Source organism: Macrosteles quadrilineatus, unplaced genomic scaffold, assembly GCF_028750875.1.
Source record: "Macrosteles quadrilineatus isolate MER2022 unplaced genomic scaffold, UCM_ALF_1.0 Scaffold_7__1_contigs__length_78375512, whole genome shotgun sequence".
NCBI classification, from domain to species: Eukaryota; Metazoa; Arthropoda; class Insecta; order Hemiptera; family Cicadellidae; genus Macrosteles; species Macrosteles quadrilineatus.
Genome location: NW_026542600.1, coordinates 61,854,413 through 61,871,616, shown reverse-complemented (window position 1 = coordinate 61,871,616; position 17,204 = coordinate 61,854,413). Strand labels below are relative to the sequence as shown.

At 34.4% G+C, this 17,204-nt stretch overlaps 1 protein-coding gene across 13 annotated transcripts in view; it reads right to left on the bottom strand.

Moving 5' to 3' along the window:
• Window positions 1–17,204, bottom strand: part of LOC128997786 (tropomodulin-like) — a 137,373-nt gene that overhangs the window by 15,708 nt on the left and 104,461 nt on the right. For 11 of the 13 annotated variants that reach the window (XR_008491143.1, XR_008491146.1, XR_008491144.1 and 8 more), the window contains 4 exons: window positions 6,486–6,641; window positions 4,375–4,542; window positions 3,517–3,643; window positions 700–920 (listed from right to left, as the gene is read on the bottom strand). Coding sequence is in view for 6 of the 13 variants with exons in the window: in XM_054423474.1 (XP_054279449.1) it covers window positions 700–920; window positions 3,517–3,643; window positions 4,375–4,542; window positions 6,486–6,641 (672 nt within the window). In the remaining 7 variants the exon portion in view is untranslated. Of the gene's footprint in view, window positions 1–699; window positions 921–3,516; window positions 3,644–4,374; window positions 4,543–6,485; window positions 6,642–8,409; window positions 8,470–13,198; window positions 13,322–17,204 lie in introns of those variants that run through there. The other 2 variants (XR_008491148.1, XR_008491145.1) reach the window with 2 other exon arrangements.

Sequence of the window (17,204 nt, the reverse complement as noted above, 5' to 3'; positions counted from 1 at the left end):
ATCTAGCCCACAATGATTTGAAACCCCACTGATACCAGAACTAAGTACCTACATGAGTCGTGAGTCAACTATTATACCATTCACGTTATGAAATTCCATGTTAACTAAACATTATACAGATCGTAGTCATAACATAACATTCAAGTAATTTCCTATTTGGATTATGAAATTCCATCCATTATTTCAAAAGAAGGGCACACCCAATACTCACGGATAGGTGGAAAAGTAGATGGGACAACAATTAGGACGATGACTCATCGTTAGACAGCCAAAGGTCCTGGCTAGATCTTGGAAGCATGAACTTTTGACTCACTCAGGCTTTCACAGCACATGAGGCATTTCAGATGTACCTTAATAAGATGCAAAAGTAAGAAGATGGAAACTGCTTTAACTGCAGCATGCTTCTAGACGATGCCGAGCATGCAATCTTTTGATGCAGCAAATTTACAACAGAGTGTCATCAAATTAAATAGAACTAGACATTGGTAAGAGTTATGATGGCAAGCAGTTGGAACCTGATAGGAAGCCAGATTGCAAGATCATGAACGGGAAAATGAAGAAACTGAAACGTTGAGACTATGAAGTAATACCGAGAGGTGATCCCATGGTCAGAGAAAGGTTGGCATTTGGTTGATCGATTATAAAACTATGTAAATAGAACATAATTGATCCTGGTAAGACCAAGACTACATAGGGTACCTTGATGTTATTCCAGTTGAGATCAATGAGCTTGTGGTCATCTTCTTTGACCTGTTTGATGGTCTGCTCCGGGTCGGTACTGTTGGGTGGGTCAGCAGGGAACACCTTGGGTTGGCTAGCCTTGGTGATGCCATCCCATCCTAGACCCACGGGTTGACCTTTGTTGAGCAGAGAAGCGTGGTACTGGTCCTGGTTCATCATGGAGTGGAAGCCGAGGATAGCTGTAACCAAGCAGGAGAGTTAATATGAGAGATAACTAGGAAACAATCTTTGCAATGTTGAGAAATTGGCAACAAAGTTAACTTGATGGTAGTAACAAAATAGATGGTGTAATTGTTTAAGAAACTCCAATATGGGACAACATTGGAAATAAGAGAATTGAAAACTAAGTCAAATGATTCAATGACATCATTGCAGTGTGAGCCAAAAGTACAAATATTCAGTGCTGTATTCAGGGTACCTGCGGCCCTAGGCCAAATTAACCCAAGCGACCCCAGCCCTATAAGTGGAACTTCCTGGGATTGTGCAACATCTCCAACATCTCCCGCAATCACGAGGACATCATCATCATCATCTGCAATTGTGTTAAATTTAATAATTTAATAATGTAAAAATTCAATTTTCTTAACAAAAAAATAACAGACTTTTGTTGTATTAATAGGGATGTTTTGAATCCGAATCTCGAATCCAAAGAAAAGATTCGAATTTGAGATTTGAGATCCGCTGACAGAATACACCGATTCGCCGCAATCTCTATAAAAACGTGTAGCAGCAGTGTCGATCTACGCATAGCTGGAACAAAGCCAAACTCGGTCTCTAAACTCAAGGCTATGGCTTGAATTACGTCCTATTCAAATATTAATTGCATTTTAAAAATAGGGATATTAGGCTAATAACAGAATTTCTCGATTCGATACCAGTTCGGAAATGAAATATTACTAACGACTCTTGAAATTCAAAATTCCATTAAAAACTCATATTTGTAAGGAAGTTACGATGGTCAATGTTTTGTTGTTCATTTACATTCTGAATCAGACAAGCGGCGTAGTTCATGCCAGCCCACAATTATTACTTAACCTTGACCGCCCGCAATAAGTATTTGTCTGCTTTCGTGTAGCAAGCAATGGTGGAACTGTGCCTTAGACACTAGACAGACGACACGAGTATTTACACAGTTACACAATATGATTCCCAATCAACTGTGGATTGAATTGATGTTTAGTATTTAATATGTTATTTAACATTTTATGAACAGAGTATGCCTATACTATCGATCAACAAATTTAAAACTAACAAGTGTACCTACAACAACCATAAATAACCAATAATAAATATTTGCTGTCCAAATAAAGTATACCGACCGACCGTTCGATTTATGTTAATAGGTTTTAAAAGATGTAACCCATTAGTCGTCTATTATTTTTGTCATGTGTCAAAATTCATTAAGTAACTTTTCATTGCAAAGAGTGTGTCATTTATGGTTAGTGTAACATTTATTTTTAAATAATTCCTATTAAATTCTTGCCCATTTGTAACTTTTTTGGGACTCAAAATTCGAAGATTCGAGATTCGATTTTTTTTAGAATTCGAGATTTGAAATTCCTGGATTCGACCATCACTAATTTGGTGTTCTTCTTAGTATTGTAATGTAATGAACAAGCTGTATCATTAGAAGAAAATACATTAGAAAATATTGCTGTAAAAACTTGAATAAAAATATTTCTATCATTTAGGCCTAGGTACTACTAAAACGCCCCGATGTATGCAAACTACATTTGAAGAGCGGTTAGCTGTGACATGTAAATTATAAATGATTAATTGATTCTGTGACACAGTGCATGTTATATCACTAATAGATGACTCGCTTAAAACAACCAACATGTTTCTACCGATTGATAAAACAGTATATAAACCCAAAGAGTGATGAACTCAAGCTAGTTGTGTATGTGAACTTACCTAGTTTGTGTATATCAAAATATGAATTGAGGTAGACGGTCTACCTATTAAAGTTTCATGAATATTTTTGTAGACTACTATGTATTAAGTTTTTTTATTTTTTTATTAATGGTCCAAAACTGTATCCAGCTGGATCAATGGGCTTTTGATAAATCATTGGGCTTTTGATAAATCATTGGGCTTTTAATAAATGATCCAGCTGATCTTAGTGAGTAACAAAGCTGATCTTATACTTTCAACCCTTATACTTTACCCCTCTTCACCTTAAAATACACACCCTTGTGAGTCAGCATAAAAAATCTCTAATCCATCTCTCTCTCTCTGTTTAATGTTTGATATTATTGTATTCAGCATCAAATTTTGAAATTGAAATTGCCAAACATTTTAAATAAATAAAACCATTATTAGGACAGGACCTTGTTTAGGGGGTGCAAGTTGTAATCCTGTCCAGTGAACACTCAATGAACAAGTATAATTTTGAAAATGTTTCTTGGAAAATTATTTAATATATCATTCCCTAACAAACAAGTTTTATCAATAGGTGATCAAAAACTATTTAGATTAGTTTTACTGGATCAAACTAGTAGTATCAAATTGTACTTGTAGTATCAAAATGTACTAGTCATACCAAAATCACGTAGGCCTTCAACTGCAATAGTGTTATTAAATAAAAATAGTCGTGCAAAGTATTAGTGATCAAAATCCTTGTGATGCATAACTGTACAAGTTGTACCATCTGATAAACTGTGTGGCAAGAAATTGATTCAAAGGGTTTGTGACTTTGACTTCCTTACTCCACTTAGCCTTTATAAAAATAATCATGTAACCGCTGTTTAAACAGATTCAGGTTAAAGATCATACCAGCCAGGTCAATGATTTCCTCCTGCGACGCACTGCTGAGAGCCATCTCATATTCATCTCCCATGTCTATGGCAATCTGTTCATCTGCATCTCTCTGGGCTTGATACGATTCAGGAGGAGGAACCCACTGTAAACACAACAACATTCTGAAACTCCACTAGGAACCCACTGTAATACAGGAATCCTCCTGTTGCGTTGGCTACAAAAAAAATTATCAAATATAGGATTTATCACCAAGCATCATTCATTCTTCTGTGTACTAAAATAACAAACCATATTATTTAATTACCTCAATACTCCCAATTCACATTTCAACACATAAATTTACCCATAAACAAACAACTTATGATCTATAGACCAGGCACAACAGTGTTAAAACTACGCAGATAGTTGATTTGAGTGTGAGGGCGATTCATTATGCTCTATCAATCGTAGGCTAGTATGGCCAAAGGGTTACCATCAGGTTCCATTAGACGTTGGTACTTGGAATGGAAAATCGAAGAACGGATTAAATACCAGACTGGCAGCAGACCAAAATGGTAAAAATTTAATTCCAAGTCTGATTGTATACGGGTAACTTAGAATCAACAGGTTCATAGAATAAAAGTTTACCATTGTGATCTAACGCTTGTTTTTCAAATCAGCCTAGTCACTAATACACATACAGCTGTTAACTACAAAAATCCTTTTTAAAAAGAAACTTAAAACGAATACTATGACTAATAAAATAAATATTAGGCCTACGTGGATATTTCAAAAAGGAACGAGCAACTAAAAGTACAGTGTATGCAAAATTGTAACTAAATCAATACGACAAAGTATTTTCATTCAGGTTCAAATATGTATTGCATAATATACCTTTTTGCCACGGATAACGCCAGGAACAAAGGGTTTGTGCTCAGGCATGTCTGGTGTTTCTAATGCCTGTTTGTTGATGTGTTCAATTAGCTTCTTGCGGTCTAAGGGTCCTGTAGGTTCCTTCTCACACTCGTAACTGCACCTTTGTGATGGCGGCAACAAGTTGTCCTAAAATAACAGATTTTGTTAACCCTCATGATATCATTAAATGTAATAATAATAGAGTAAACAATTAGAAGATACTGATCAAAATACAAATCTACTTCGATTCAATTTTAGCTTCATAATAGATTGTTTCCTAACTTTTGTAATAATTCTTCTGGATCTAAAATTTGGACACCAGAAGTCTTTGATGAAATGAAATATAAAATTTGTAAATTGACTGATTGGCATTTTATGCCCGTTCCGTGCTTTGATAGTAAAACAATGGAATGTTCATAGATGTATCAATGCTTTGTATAGAACGCATTTACGAACGTTTAATTAAAGTTGTTCAATCACCTGCCAACAGAGGCACGGAACCAGTCCCAAAAAACCTTCCAAACAAGTGTGAGAAACCTGTTGCTGGCACACCCATTGTTCTCAGTCCAGGAGTTTTATAAAATCCCAAGTAATATTGTAAGTAGTTTTTTTAAGACTTGAGTGATGTTTGCAGTTTGCTTTTTATTTATTTGGGTTTGTAGTTAGCTGCATGGTTTTGTCTGCATGGTGTGCTTTGTAAGATGCAAACTGTATTTGTTTCTGTACTTTTTCTTTTCAAAGAGTCAGATTCTTGAGCTACCTGACATTCGAGCAAATGTGAGTATATAAGCCTTTTTTGCGTGCTGTGTTTGCTTGGTTTTCTTAGGTTAAGTTTTTGCATAATGACAATTGTATTTTTTTGTTGACGATGCCCATTGCATTTGTACAATGCTCAAAGGAAAAATAAATTCATTTCATTTCATTTCATTTGTAAGAAAACAGCATAATGGTGTTAAATCTTTAAAAAATATGAGTGTATTAAATAGCAATCATAGACATATTAGTGAGTGAAGTGGTGGAAAGATAAGTGAGGAGTTTGAAAGTACGGTAACTGAAAATTTCCTACAGATTGTCTGGGTCACCTAGATTACTTAAATCAGCTGGGTTTTAGGAAGTTTGGGAATGGTGAAATTATTATAATTTAGTATTCAGTAATTCAGTAGTTTAAGTTAGGGATCACTCCTATACAACTTACAGTAGGAGAAAATAGGATTGCTAAAATCACAAGACCATCCGATTAATTTGATTGATTACCACAAGTTATTTCATTTTATCTGTTTCCAAGCTCCCAAAAACTCTTTAAAACCCCCAAACTGGAATTCTAAAACTTAAAACTTACCATTGTTCGGTTACAATTTGGGGTGTTATTCAATGACACTTTACAAGCAAGCTCTAAATGGAGGACATTTAGTGAACAATATCAGTACCAGTAATGAGGGACATTATTATCTTAGAAATGAGTCATGTCTGAAAACCTTGACAGTTGATTAAACGATTGTATTCTGTTATGGCTGACAGACTATGCCAGTCTTGCATTACAAGTGACTCATAGCAACTGTGATAATATTCATAACATATGGTATTCCACACCATGTCTCTATTAATTTATTATTTTTTATAAGTAATATTACAGCAACATTAGGATATTTAAATGAATGTCTATAATATTTATTTTTATATTACAACATATCAGGTACTTTCCAATCAAATAATTTATTTTTCATTCAAAACAAAATTAAATTTAAATGTTTAGACTAGGGTAAGACAAAGACACAATCAGATTCAGCATTATTCTTGAAAATCGTAACTAAGAATAAAATAGATTGAACTTGAACAAAGTGAAATGGAACAGAATCCCCTTGAAAGCCTAATGTTTCCTTGCCTCCTGCTTTCTATGGCTGATTCTAATATAAAATCTACGTCCGATTTATTTTTCCAACTTTTTTTAAACTTTTCCATATTTTTTATTTAGGTAAATAATATAGTAACACCGCAAACTAGGTTTTTAAGAGTTTCTTCATCTCAGATAGAAACTTAAGGACAACATACACGCACAGTGTATAAGGCCCAATTTCAAGCTTACAACTCACATCAGGATCAACTTCTTTGGCCAGTATTGAGATTTCCTCCGGGGAAAGTTGTGACAGCAACTGATCGACGTCCAAGTCATCGTATTCACCGATGTCTTTCCCATATAGCTTGGCTGCTGACGTCGTCATATTCGTTGTCTTGGTTGAGGAGGATGTCTGAAACAGAAAAAATCTTTTAAGATAAGTGTTCATTATGAAAAATCTTTGAATGTTGGTTTATGAATTACCGTAATCTTTCGCAAAAGAATAAAGGTTTTACTCATACATGAATGACCATCAATATGGGCTAGAGGGGTGCTATGTTTACCACACATTTTCAGATTTTGCAGTAAAACTGTAGATGAAAAATAAATTGGCAAAGCAAATTTAGGTACCGAAATGTGTTAAGAGAACCACTTTGTACGTCCTCCCGGACCCCCTCTTTACTGTGATTCCGTACCACCCCAGATCCCCTGGCCCCCCTTATGAAAAAGTTAGATGGACGCCCATGCCCTCATGAGCACATATGGGATAGAAAGAGCTAGCCTATTCACGTTTTAAGGAGCATATTACACATGTATGTATAGGGCTTATTGTGAGAGTCATACTGTTATTTGTTCAAACTACAACCAGAACCAGAGATTTTCATCTCAAAATAGTTAATGTTAAAATGCGGGTACCAGTATCTTAAGAAGCAATAGTAACTATAAGAACATTTATCTGCCAAGTTATTAGAACATTTACCAAGCCCAAAAATATTACGGGAAATTTCAATAAGGGATTTAAGCCTAAGGCTGGTCTAGGTCAGAATGTAGGACTTCTGGCCCAAAAGCCAGGGTTAAAATTTTGCCAATCACCGATGGCAATGACTTTTGCCTACCTTAAGTTATTTTTCTTTTCACCTATTGAGTTAAAAAAAGAACAAGCCTCATAGGCCAAGAGACGACCTCTGTGATCACAAAAGCCATACACAGATAGCTTTAATGTTTAGAATTAATATTTCCACTTAAAATTGTTCTTAGAAATGTTTTAAGCCACTCAAGTAGCTTGTAAATAAAGTGGATTCAAGCTTCCATGACATAGACAGGTCACCTTAACGGTGTAAAAGTTTTTGTTTTTTGTTTTCTTAGGTTATTCTTTGTAATAACCCTGACCTGTCCAATTCCTTATGGCAAAGGACTATAGATGGAGACATCATGTATCATATACAGGTGTTTTGAAAATCTCCCCTAAAACTCTATGGTCATGTTCCTTTATGTTAAAAAACAAACAAAAAATATCATATTATAAACATATGCCATATCTCGCTTCGTTTTTCGTCTGTTGGAGTGTATGTATTTGTTACATAACTACCCATAACTTTGGAACCACTTGAGGTAGGCTACCATTTTCAAACTTGGTACGTGTATGATGACTAATAGGAACTAACTTTTTGCAAAGCATCAAGTTTCTACTTTGTATGATTTTTGACCTAAGGAACATGCCCACGGGATTTCAGGAGAAAGTTTCGAAACACCCTGTATATGTAAATTTTAAACTGAAATTCATGTCCTTCAGCTAGACACAACGGGAGTTAGATCAAATGGACCCTACCTAAATATAACGAGAGAAAACTACATTTATACTGACTCGATAAAGTTCCATCGAATTTATCAAAACATAGTATATTGTGGTTTCCCAAATTTGTCAAATATTTATCAAACTCTTCAAACACCATAAATGACTTAATACCTTAATAATCCATATTGTATCAACTTGGAGGTTACCATTGGAAGATAAATAATACACTTATATTTTGTGATAAGTGACTGAGGCCTGAATAATAATAGATAAGATTTACAAAATAACTAGGCTATAGGCTTAATTAGTAATGATGAGAATTAATTTTAAAGCTTCTTTCAAAATCGCATTACAATACATGATAAGATAAACCATCGCTACTTACATAGTATTGTCCTAACCTTGATAGCAACACTGTGAGGGTTAGCATGATTTCAGACTCCAAAATTATCGTTAAACTTCCAAACTGATTTTTACAGTAATTAGTTAGCCTAATAGTAAACTGTTAAAATGACTAGGCTATTATATAAAATATTGTAATTGTATAAATACATGATTATTACATTAACACTGAACTACAAAGGCAAGGAATGAAGTGTCTGCAATTATCTAGCTAGTGATAGTACACGGTTTAAGTGTTTGCTCATAACACCTTGACGTTATCGGCTGATGTCATACTGTTAAACCATTGGTGTGGATTCTCTAATGCAACAAACCTCCAAAAGATATTATGAATCATAATGGTAGGCCTATGTCATGGAAGCTAATAGGTAGTTTACATTTATTACAAAGACTAAAACTCATTAATCACTATAATAATGTATGTTACCGGCTGTTAAGTTGGCAACCTTATTGATAACATAAACCCAGTGAGCTATGTAGAGAGATACACCTAAATGAAGTTTGATTTTTTTTTACAAGCTTAAGTTGGTAGCCTACTTAAGTTTAGTGTCTATGTGAGAATTAGGAGCTAACATTTTGTATTTTTAAACACAAAGAGTTTTCATTTATTTCAAAGACTTAAACTCATTGATCACTAAAACAATGCAATAAGTTACCGGCAGTTGGTTGGCAACCTTGTTGATGACATAAACCCAGTGAGATAATTATATATATATATAGAGGCCTATATGTAGACAAATCCCCTGAGTGGAGTTTGATTTTTTAACGAGTTTTAGTTGGTACTTAGCACCTTTGTGGGAGTTAAGAGCTAACATTTTGTATTTTTAAGCAAAAAGGGGAACTGACTCTATTTAACCCAAGGAAAAACCAGCAAGGAACTTTTTGTAGATGAAAGCATGATTAAACCTACAACATAGCTATCATAAAAAATGTAACTAAGTTATGTTGCATAATTGCTTGAAGCACAAAATAAATAAGACAGATAAAAAGAACTACATTTAATTTAGCTGGGTGGATGCTGAAAAAAGTGATTAAGGGTGCGCTTTACCTCAGCTCGGAAATCTCAGCTCAGGCTTCAGTAGCTATGTTTCACCATTGTACAGCGCTGCGAGAAGCGCTTGCAGACGTTTCCAAGATTACTGTTTTAGAATTAACAAATAATGATAGCTACACACTCTAAACGGCTTATAGTAGTACAAAGACCAATCTATAGTTCTGCGTTTTTCAAATGTTCAAAAAACGTGTTTTTAATAAGTTAAGGCTAGTTGAAAAGACCCTTTTTCTTGTACTACAACTCAAGTTTATAAGGTGTTATTTAAAATAATTGAAATATAGAAACAAAGAACTATAGAAGACTTCATCCTCTTTTATGAGACCTTAACTTTGATTCTACCTTCAATGTAGCAGGTGAAAACAGAAATCTTGCAAACCCTTGCATTCGGTTGCACGTCAGGGGTAAAGCGCGCCCTTAACCAGGCATTTTAATAACAAAACAATATCAATGTGTACGAATTCTGTAGAAAAGAATATGGATCAATAGGAGAAATATCCTGATATTAAACTAAATTTAATAGGCCTAGCCAACTGGTCCAACTTAGCTCCTATGCATTCAAGATTCGAGACTTTTTGACGTAACCTCAGGAACAATGAGAATCTGGAGATACTGTTGATGGCATACTATGGGCTCATTTATTCTCACTTAGCAAGTTTAAACACCTATTTGGTGATGTGAGTGCCAGCAGACTAAAATGTTGTTTAAGCTGCAAAAAAATGGCTGTGAAAACTATTAAAAAGTGAGTTTGTTTGGATTTTTAAAAGCTTCCCAGCCAAGAACTCATCAGGAATAGACAACATTTCCAAATTCTGTCAAAATGAACTTCTAGAATCCCTTTTACACATCATAAATTAATCAATTGAGCAATCGACTGTTCCAGAGCTAAAGAAGATATCCATAGTTTATCCTAAATTCAAAAAAGGAGAAACACAGCTCATAGAAAACTACCGACCAATATCACTGCTACCAACTTTCTCAAAATATCTAGAAAAAAACAATAAATATGCATCTGATACATTTTCTGGAAAACACCAAATTAAGTTAATATCCACAAACCAGCACAATTCAGACAGGGAAAGTCAATAAAAACAGCCCTAGCCCAACTTTGCGAAACAATCACCAACTTCATTATGCTTAGTGGACCAGGATCACTTGTTGAATAAAATGATTTATATTACCTGTCGATCAGTGATCCTATTGTGGTCTGTAGGATCACTGACGGACAGGTAATATAGAAAAACATTTTAATCACCAACTTATGGGACAACAGGAAACAAGCCACAGGAACTTTTCTGGACCTACAAAAGGCTTTCGACAGCCTGGATCGGAAGCTCCTCATCGCCAAACTGGAAAACATGAACATAACCGGAAATGCCATAAAATGGATACAAAATACATTGATAACAGAAGCCAAACTGTTAAAATAAACTACAAAAACAAACTACCAAATAAAAACAAGATCAGAACTTCAAAAGACTATATACGGCGTGCCACAAGGCTCAATACTCGGGCCTTTACTCTTTCTAACCTATTATCAAAAGTTTTCCAGACAACTTACCCCCAGACTATTCATGCATAATATTCGCTGATGACACAACAATCATAACTCCAACCACAAAATCAGAAGAAACACCTAAAAAAGTAGCATTAAAATTATCAACAGAAATCTGCGACAACTTGAGCCTAACCATAAATAAGAAGAAAACAATATACATCAAATTCACAACTACAAACAGACAGCAGGAAGAAGAAAACCTTATGCAACAAAACATAACCGATAATACAAAATTGCTAGGAATTACAATAAGTTAGATAATAATTTTAACCGGCATAAAACATTATAGACAATTTGCACAAAAAACTGTCATCAGCCCTTTTTGCATTGAGAAGAATACGAAAAATTACAAACAAATCGAAAACAATAACGGCATAGCCTATATCACACTCTTTTTGCAACTCACATAAATTTCAGAATAATAGCCTGGGGATTCACAGACCAATCAGCACTACAGAAAATTCTAATACTGCAACAAAAGACTTTGAGAATCATAGAAGAAGCACACTACCAAGATCAAACCAAATACTTTCAGACACGAGTGCCACAATTATAATCTCAGATACAAATTAAATCTAAACCTAGATCAACGTAGGCTTCAAAAAACTAGTTACACCTACAAATTATGGGAACTAGGCTTTTCAATCTTCTACCAAACAACCTAAAATCAATAACTGACACTAAACATTTTATTAAATCACTAAAAAAATACCTTCAAGATAAACCATATCATAACCTAAAATAATTTTATAGCCTAATGACCATAACTTCCTAAAATAGGCCCTTAAACAAAATGCTCACCAGTAGGCCTATAGCATGAAGAAAGAACATTTTGACAATTCCTCAATCTTGATGTCCGACAACGTGAACAATGAACAATTGCGTAGTATGGCCTGGCAGTTAGGTATAATTTTAATTTTTTTTTCAAAATTGGGTGTGTTTGATTTTAGATGTTGGGGTAGGCCTAATTGATTATAGAACATTGATCTAGAGTATGTGGGTGTGTTACGGTACCTATTTGTTTTTTGAAGTCTGCGTTGTGGTATGTCAATGTTTGTTTTATTTCTGGTGTTGTGGTTGTGTTTTGATTGTCTCTTATGAAGATAAGACACACCTTATTTGTAGCCAGTTGATTAGGTTATAAGGATTCAAAAAGATGAGAAGAGGCGCTGCGGCCCAACCATAACAAACTATTAAATATTGCTTTCAACTTCACCAAAAATGATCTTTACGAATAATAGCCTAAATCTATTTGGGAGTGGGAATAAGAACATAGGTTATCACGTTCAATCTAAAAACTTTAGGACTCGACACAGATAAGTTAATCAGCTTAAAAATATTTCCTAGTTCCTCACACAATTTATTATCTTGGGGACTTCCTTGGTAAAAATTACAGCCTAACAATAAGTTATACCACTTGTGGATACATACTTAGTAAAATTATGTGGGCCTTAAGTTAGAGGACCTCTGAGACCCAACTGAAATACAGGGAGATTAGGGACAACCGTCAAAAGTATACACCCCTCTCCTAGCAAACATGTAAATCTGAGCTTGAAGAATGTCGGTGTTTAGGCATTAAAATAAGCAATAAGTTACGCATATTATCAAGTGGGTAGGCATATCATATGAAGTGGGTAGGCCTAACTTACCACAGAAGTTAGTACCAAACTTGCTAACTTAAACCCTACTTCATGGTTATTATTTTATAAAAAAGACTCATCTTCACATAAAAATGGTAATAAAAGCATAATTACACTACAGTAGAAGGACTATGGGAGGTTGGATTTTAGACATGTAAGTTAACATACTACATACATTGCATAACATACTAACATGGCTAGCCTATGTTCACCTTCTGTCAAAACCTAACCTAAAATTTACTTGAGCTTTTAATTTTTAAAGCTGATAATAACATTAACCTTTCGAAAAGCTAATAGTGGTGGTGGAACACATAAAATTACACCGTTTGGTATTATTTACAGTTAAATTGTATTTATGATAACTAGAATATTAGCCAATTCAATGTTTTGAATTGATGTTAGGCCAACTGGATTTTCTGCATACCATATTCTTACTTTTCAAAACATATTTATGTTAGGCTAAATACATGTTAACTATTTCGTTTTAAATAATTCTAATACTACCTTATTTGTTAACACTCACATGAATAGTCAAATAGATATTGAATGAGTTGCTTTGCTTGCGTTAAATAAACGTCTCTGTTTCTGTTAGAGAGAGAAACGCCCACTACTACTACACCAAACCACCAAACACACAACTGACACAACAACTAATCAATGCACTGCTACCTAGATTTTAGACACTTTCTTGATCACTACTACTACTTGATAAGAACGCCTTGACAAAATAACAGCTTTTATAATAGGAAATGCGCGATAAAAATAAATTTCACACAAATTTAGATAGATAATTACAACAATATTTAAGACGTCAAAAAAAGCACGCTACAGTATTGACTGTATCTCACTAACGCTTACGAAGGACTAGAAGAAGAAAACAGATGTCTGCTGGTCTGACTCTGACTGTAGTGAAGTGACTGACTGGAGAGGGAGGGAGAGGGAGCTACGCGCTAGCCAAAGCCAAGCCGAAGCCACTCCTCCACTAGGGGGATATAGCAAGGCGATGCGATGTCGGTGACTGAGATGCCGTCCAATTATCAATTTTTTTAAGTATGTTTCCTAAAATACTTTTTATAAATTATGACTTTTGGAAGCTTAATTTCTTACGAACACGTAATTAATGTTAATATTCAGTTTTATTCAACTACCTTAACAGAACTATTGTTACCTAACAATGTGACTGGGTAAATAAAGAACTGAAATTCTGTATCAAATTATGACCGCGAAATATTTGTTAAAACACTACCGTTGTCATAAGGTTCAAATTTAAAGAAAAATACCCATCTATATGATGAACTAAAAAATAACTAAGAACTAAAATAACACTAAGGCCACTAAGACTAAGAGTGAATGGTAGTTTAAAATACTGTACAAATAACTATATCTTCTTACGCACACTTGCACATTCCTGTGTAATTAATGTTAATATTTACTCTGTCTTATTTATGGTATTCTACGGAAACGGTAATATTTTTGTATTTGTATAAATATACACACTATAAATATATGCACATTTTCCTACAGTTACCTGACAAAGGGGCTTTCTTGTACTGAGTATAACACGCAAAGTAGCTAATTGCTGCATTTACTTACTTTTGCCGCACTCCAGTATTTCAACCAAACAACACAAAACATAGGGTAATTTTATTAGGCACGTAATACGTGTTCGTTTGAAATTAAGTTAACAACACGAAACGACTACGATCAGCTGGTGCAGTTTCCCATTTCGTTCAACCACAGACAAGGGAGGTTCAACCATCAACGCATGGATTTGACTTAAAAACTTGGTGCACGTGTACAGTCACAGTGTTTGGAAGACAGTAATTATTTTTATTTCTATGCTTTGTAGTAACTGTAGGAAAAACTATAGGCTACATTTATTTGGAATATTGTAATAAAAAGTCAAGTAAACAGTATTATACCAATGTAGGGATTGTCATTGAGTGTACGCTTACGTGTATACTCAATGGTATTGTACTATGTAAAAAGCAACGCATTGTACTAAAAACTGTATGGAAATATAATATACATACTGAAAAGATACGTTTGGATTGATCATCATGTATGAAAGTACTTTGTGAAGAGACAGTCCCCTGCTTTCAAACATTAGTGGGCGGAGAATGTCAAAGACTACTGAATAAAACAACAGCCCGCCAAAATGAGAGCACCCTAATGACAGTGATAGGAAAAACAATACAATCATATGATGAAGACAATGATGAACTAGGTCACGATCGCTTGCCTAGAGTTATGGTCGTTGGAAATATTACCTTGATAATGTTCAATAATTCCACAAACAGTAATCAGTAATGTATTGATGTTTGAGCAACAGACGATCAGAAATAAACATTCCACGCCCGCATAAGGAACCCATAGAAACTGCAGACTGCCTTACGATATCAATAATGCAAGTTGGTATGGTGGTTCAATGTCGCAAATCAAGTTGTTGAGAAATTTCCCTCAACTCTCAAACAATATGAACTTATTTCCTAATATATGTGTACACGGTTAGGATTAAGATTGAGAGTACAATAGGTTCCATACTGTTTAATGTAATAAGTGACAGCTGGAAGCACCAGGATCCGACACCGATGTTATGAAGGAGAATACGTACGTATGAAGGAGAATAAGAAGAATGCAAGGGAAGACTAGCAAAGCCAAGGCGATCCTGATCTAATAATAACCATGGGAAACATATTATTGGTGTATAGATTGATTCGGATACGCAATTATATTACAAGAGACAACTAGTTATAGGCCTACACCAGATGTATGTATTTTCACTAGGTACAATTGTAACAATGACTCAGGTGCATTTGAACCCAACAACTAGTTCTTTGTTGGACACTAAAATAAAGTACCAAAGTCATTGCAACGAGACAAATCAAGACAACTAGTTACGACTACAAGTTAACAGGTTTGTCAACGCTGACTATGGTTAACTCTCCTTAGCTTTTTTGTTTAAGTTTTAGCTACACAGTATTATTTTGTATAACAAAAATAAACGGAGGTAAATCGAGCAACCGACAGAATGCACTGATGTAAATTACCTGTCTGTAAAAAAAAGAAGAAAAAACAGAGGACAACTTATAGTAAGATTGTAGCACACTGTGAGAGTAGCTATTTGAATATACAGCTGGTCCATATGGATATCCAAAAGTTTATGGTCATATGTAGACATAACAATGTTTAGAATGATGTAGGTGAACATGTTAGGCAAACACATAGTTTTGCATTCGTTCGATAAACATGTCTGTTGTGACTACGAGTTAACATGCTTATTGTGTGGTACCAGACTACAATGAAATACCACTGCGCAGTTAAACATGTAGAGGTACTTGAGTAGACTCTACTCTCTGCTTATAAGACTGAGCATGTAAATGATTATACCTACACAGCTGTATATATTATTTTAATATCAATATACAGTACTGGGTGTCCCAAAAAGAATGGATCAAAAGTAAACTTGCATAAATACTTTATTTATTTAAATGTTTAAAAAATTCAAACAGGCTACAACAATGGAACAGCTGATTTCTGTTGAAAGGTACCGAAAGAAACTCTAAGATGTTAGCTTTAAAATTAGCCATAGTTGACTTTTCTAGGACCTTTGGTAACACGTATATTATGTAGATATGATCCATTCTTTTTGGGACACGGTGTGTATCAAATCAATATTCTTCCTTTTTACCTTAGGTACCTACATAAATACGGTAAAAGTATTCTTTTTTGAGTTGATTTTTCTTAATTTATCACCCTTTAATTTACAAATATACTGTATTTTTAGAGAGTGCAAATGTATCCAGCACTCAATATAAATCGGCGCTGTTTTACGAAGCAATGAAGCAATACCGAGTTTTGAATGATGTTTTTATCAGAAACCTTTGCCTTGTTTACTTCGTTATCAGAGAGACATGTTGAGTGCCTTTCAAGTACTATAGTTTGTGCGAATCATTGGTGTAAACTTAAATATAAAGACAAACTGTTACGTACAATATGCAAATCAGAACGTCAGTTCGACGATGAAACCCTAATTGAGAGCAGTTGTGGAATGTTTTGTATTTACTGTATACAATTTTGACACTTACAAATGCAAAATTTTATGGCGAAACTTGTTATCATATCAAAGATACGACGTTAACCATAAAAGAGCTCAATAATAAAACTTCGTCATTGGGTTAACCTCAGTGTTGACTAAAATTCATCCACAATTGGATGAACTACCTTGCATAAACAACATTTATAAAAGAGAGGTATTTCTCTTCCCAATATAAGGATTATTAGGATTATTTACGTTATAAGGGAAGTTTCTCTCTTCCCTAATTAAAATATATTTTTAAAAGGAGAACCACATTGCTATGGTAATTGTTTATTGGTTGGGAATCAAGCAGCTAAGATAACAAGGAAGTAATTTTAGATATTACAAATTTAATTGAGTACATTTTCAAGTTGAATTTGTTAATATCATTTTAGCTGAATAATCTAGCAATCAAAGATGACTTAAGTTGCCTCATTTATCAAGTTCAGTG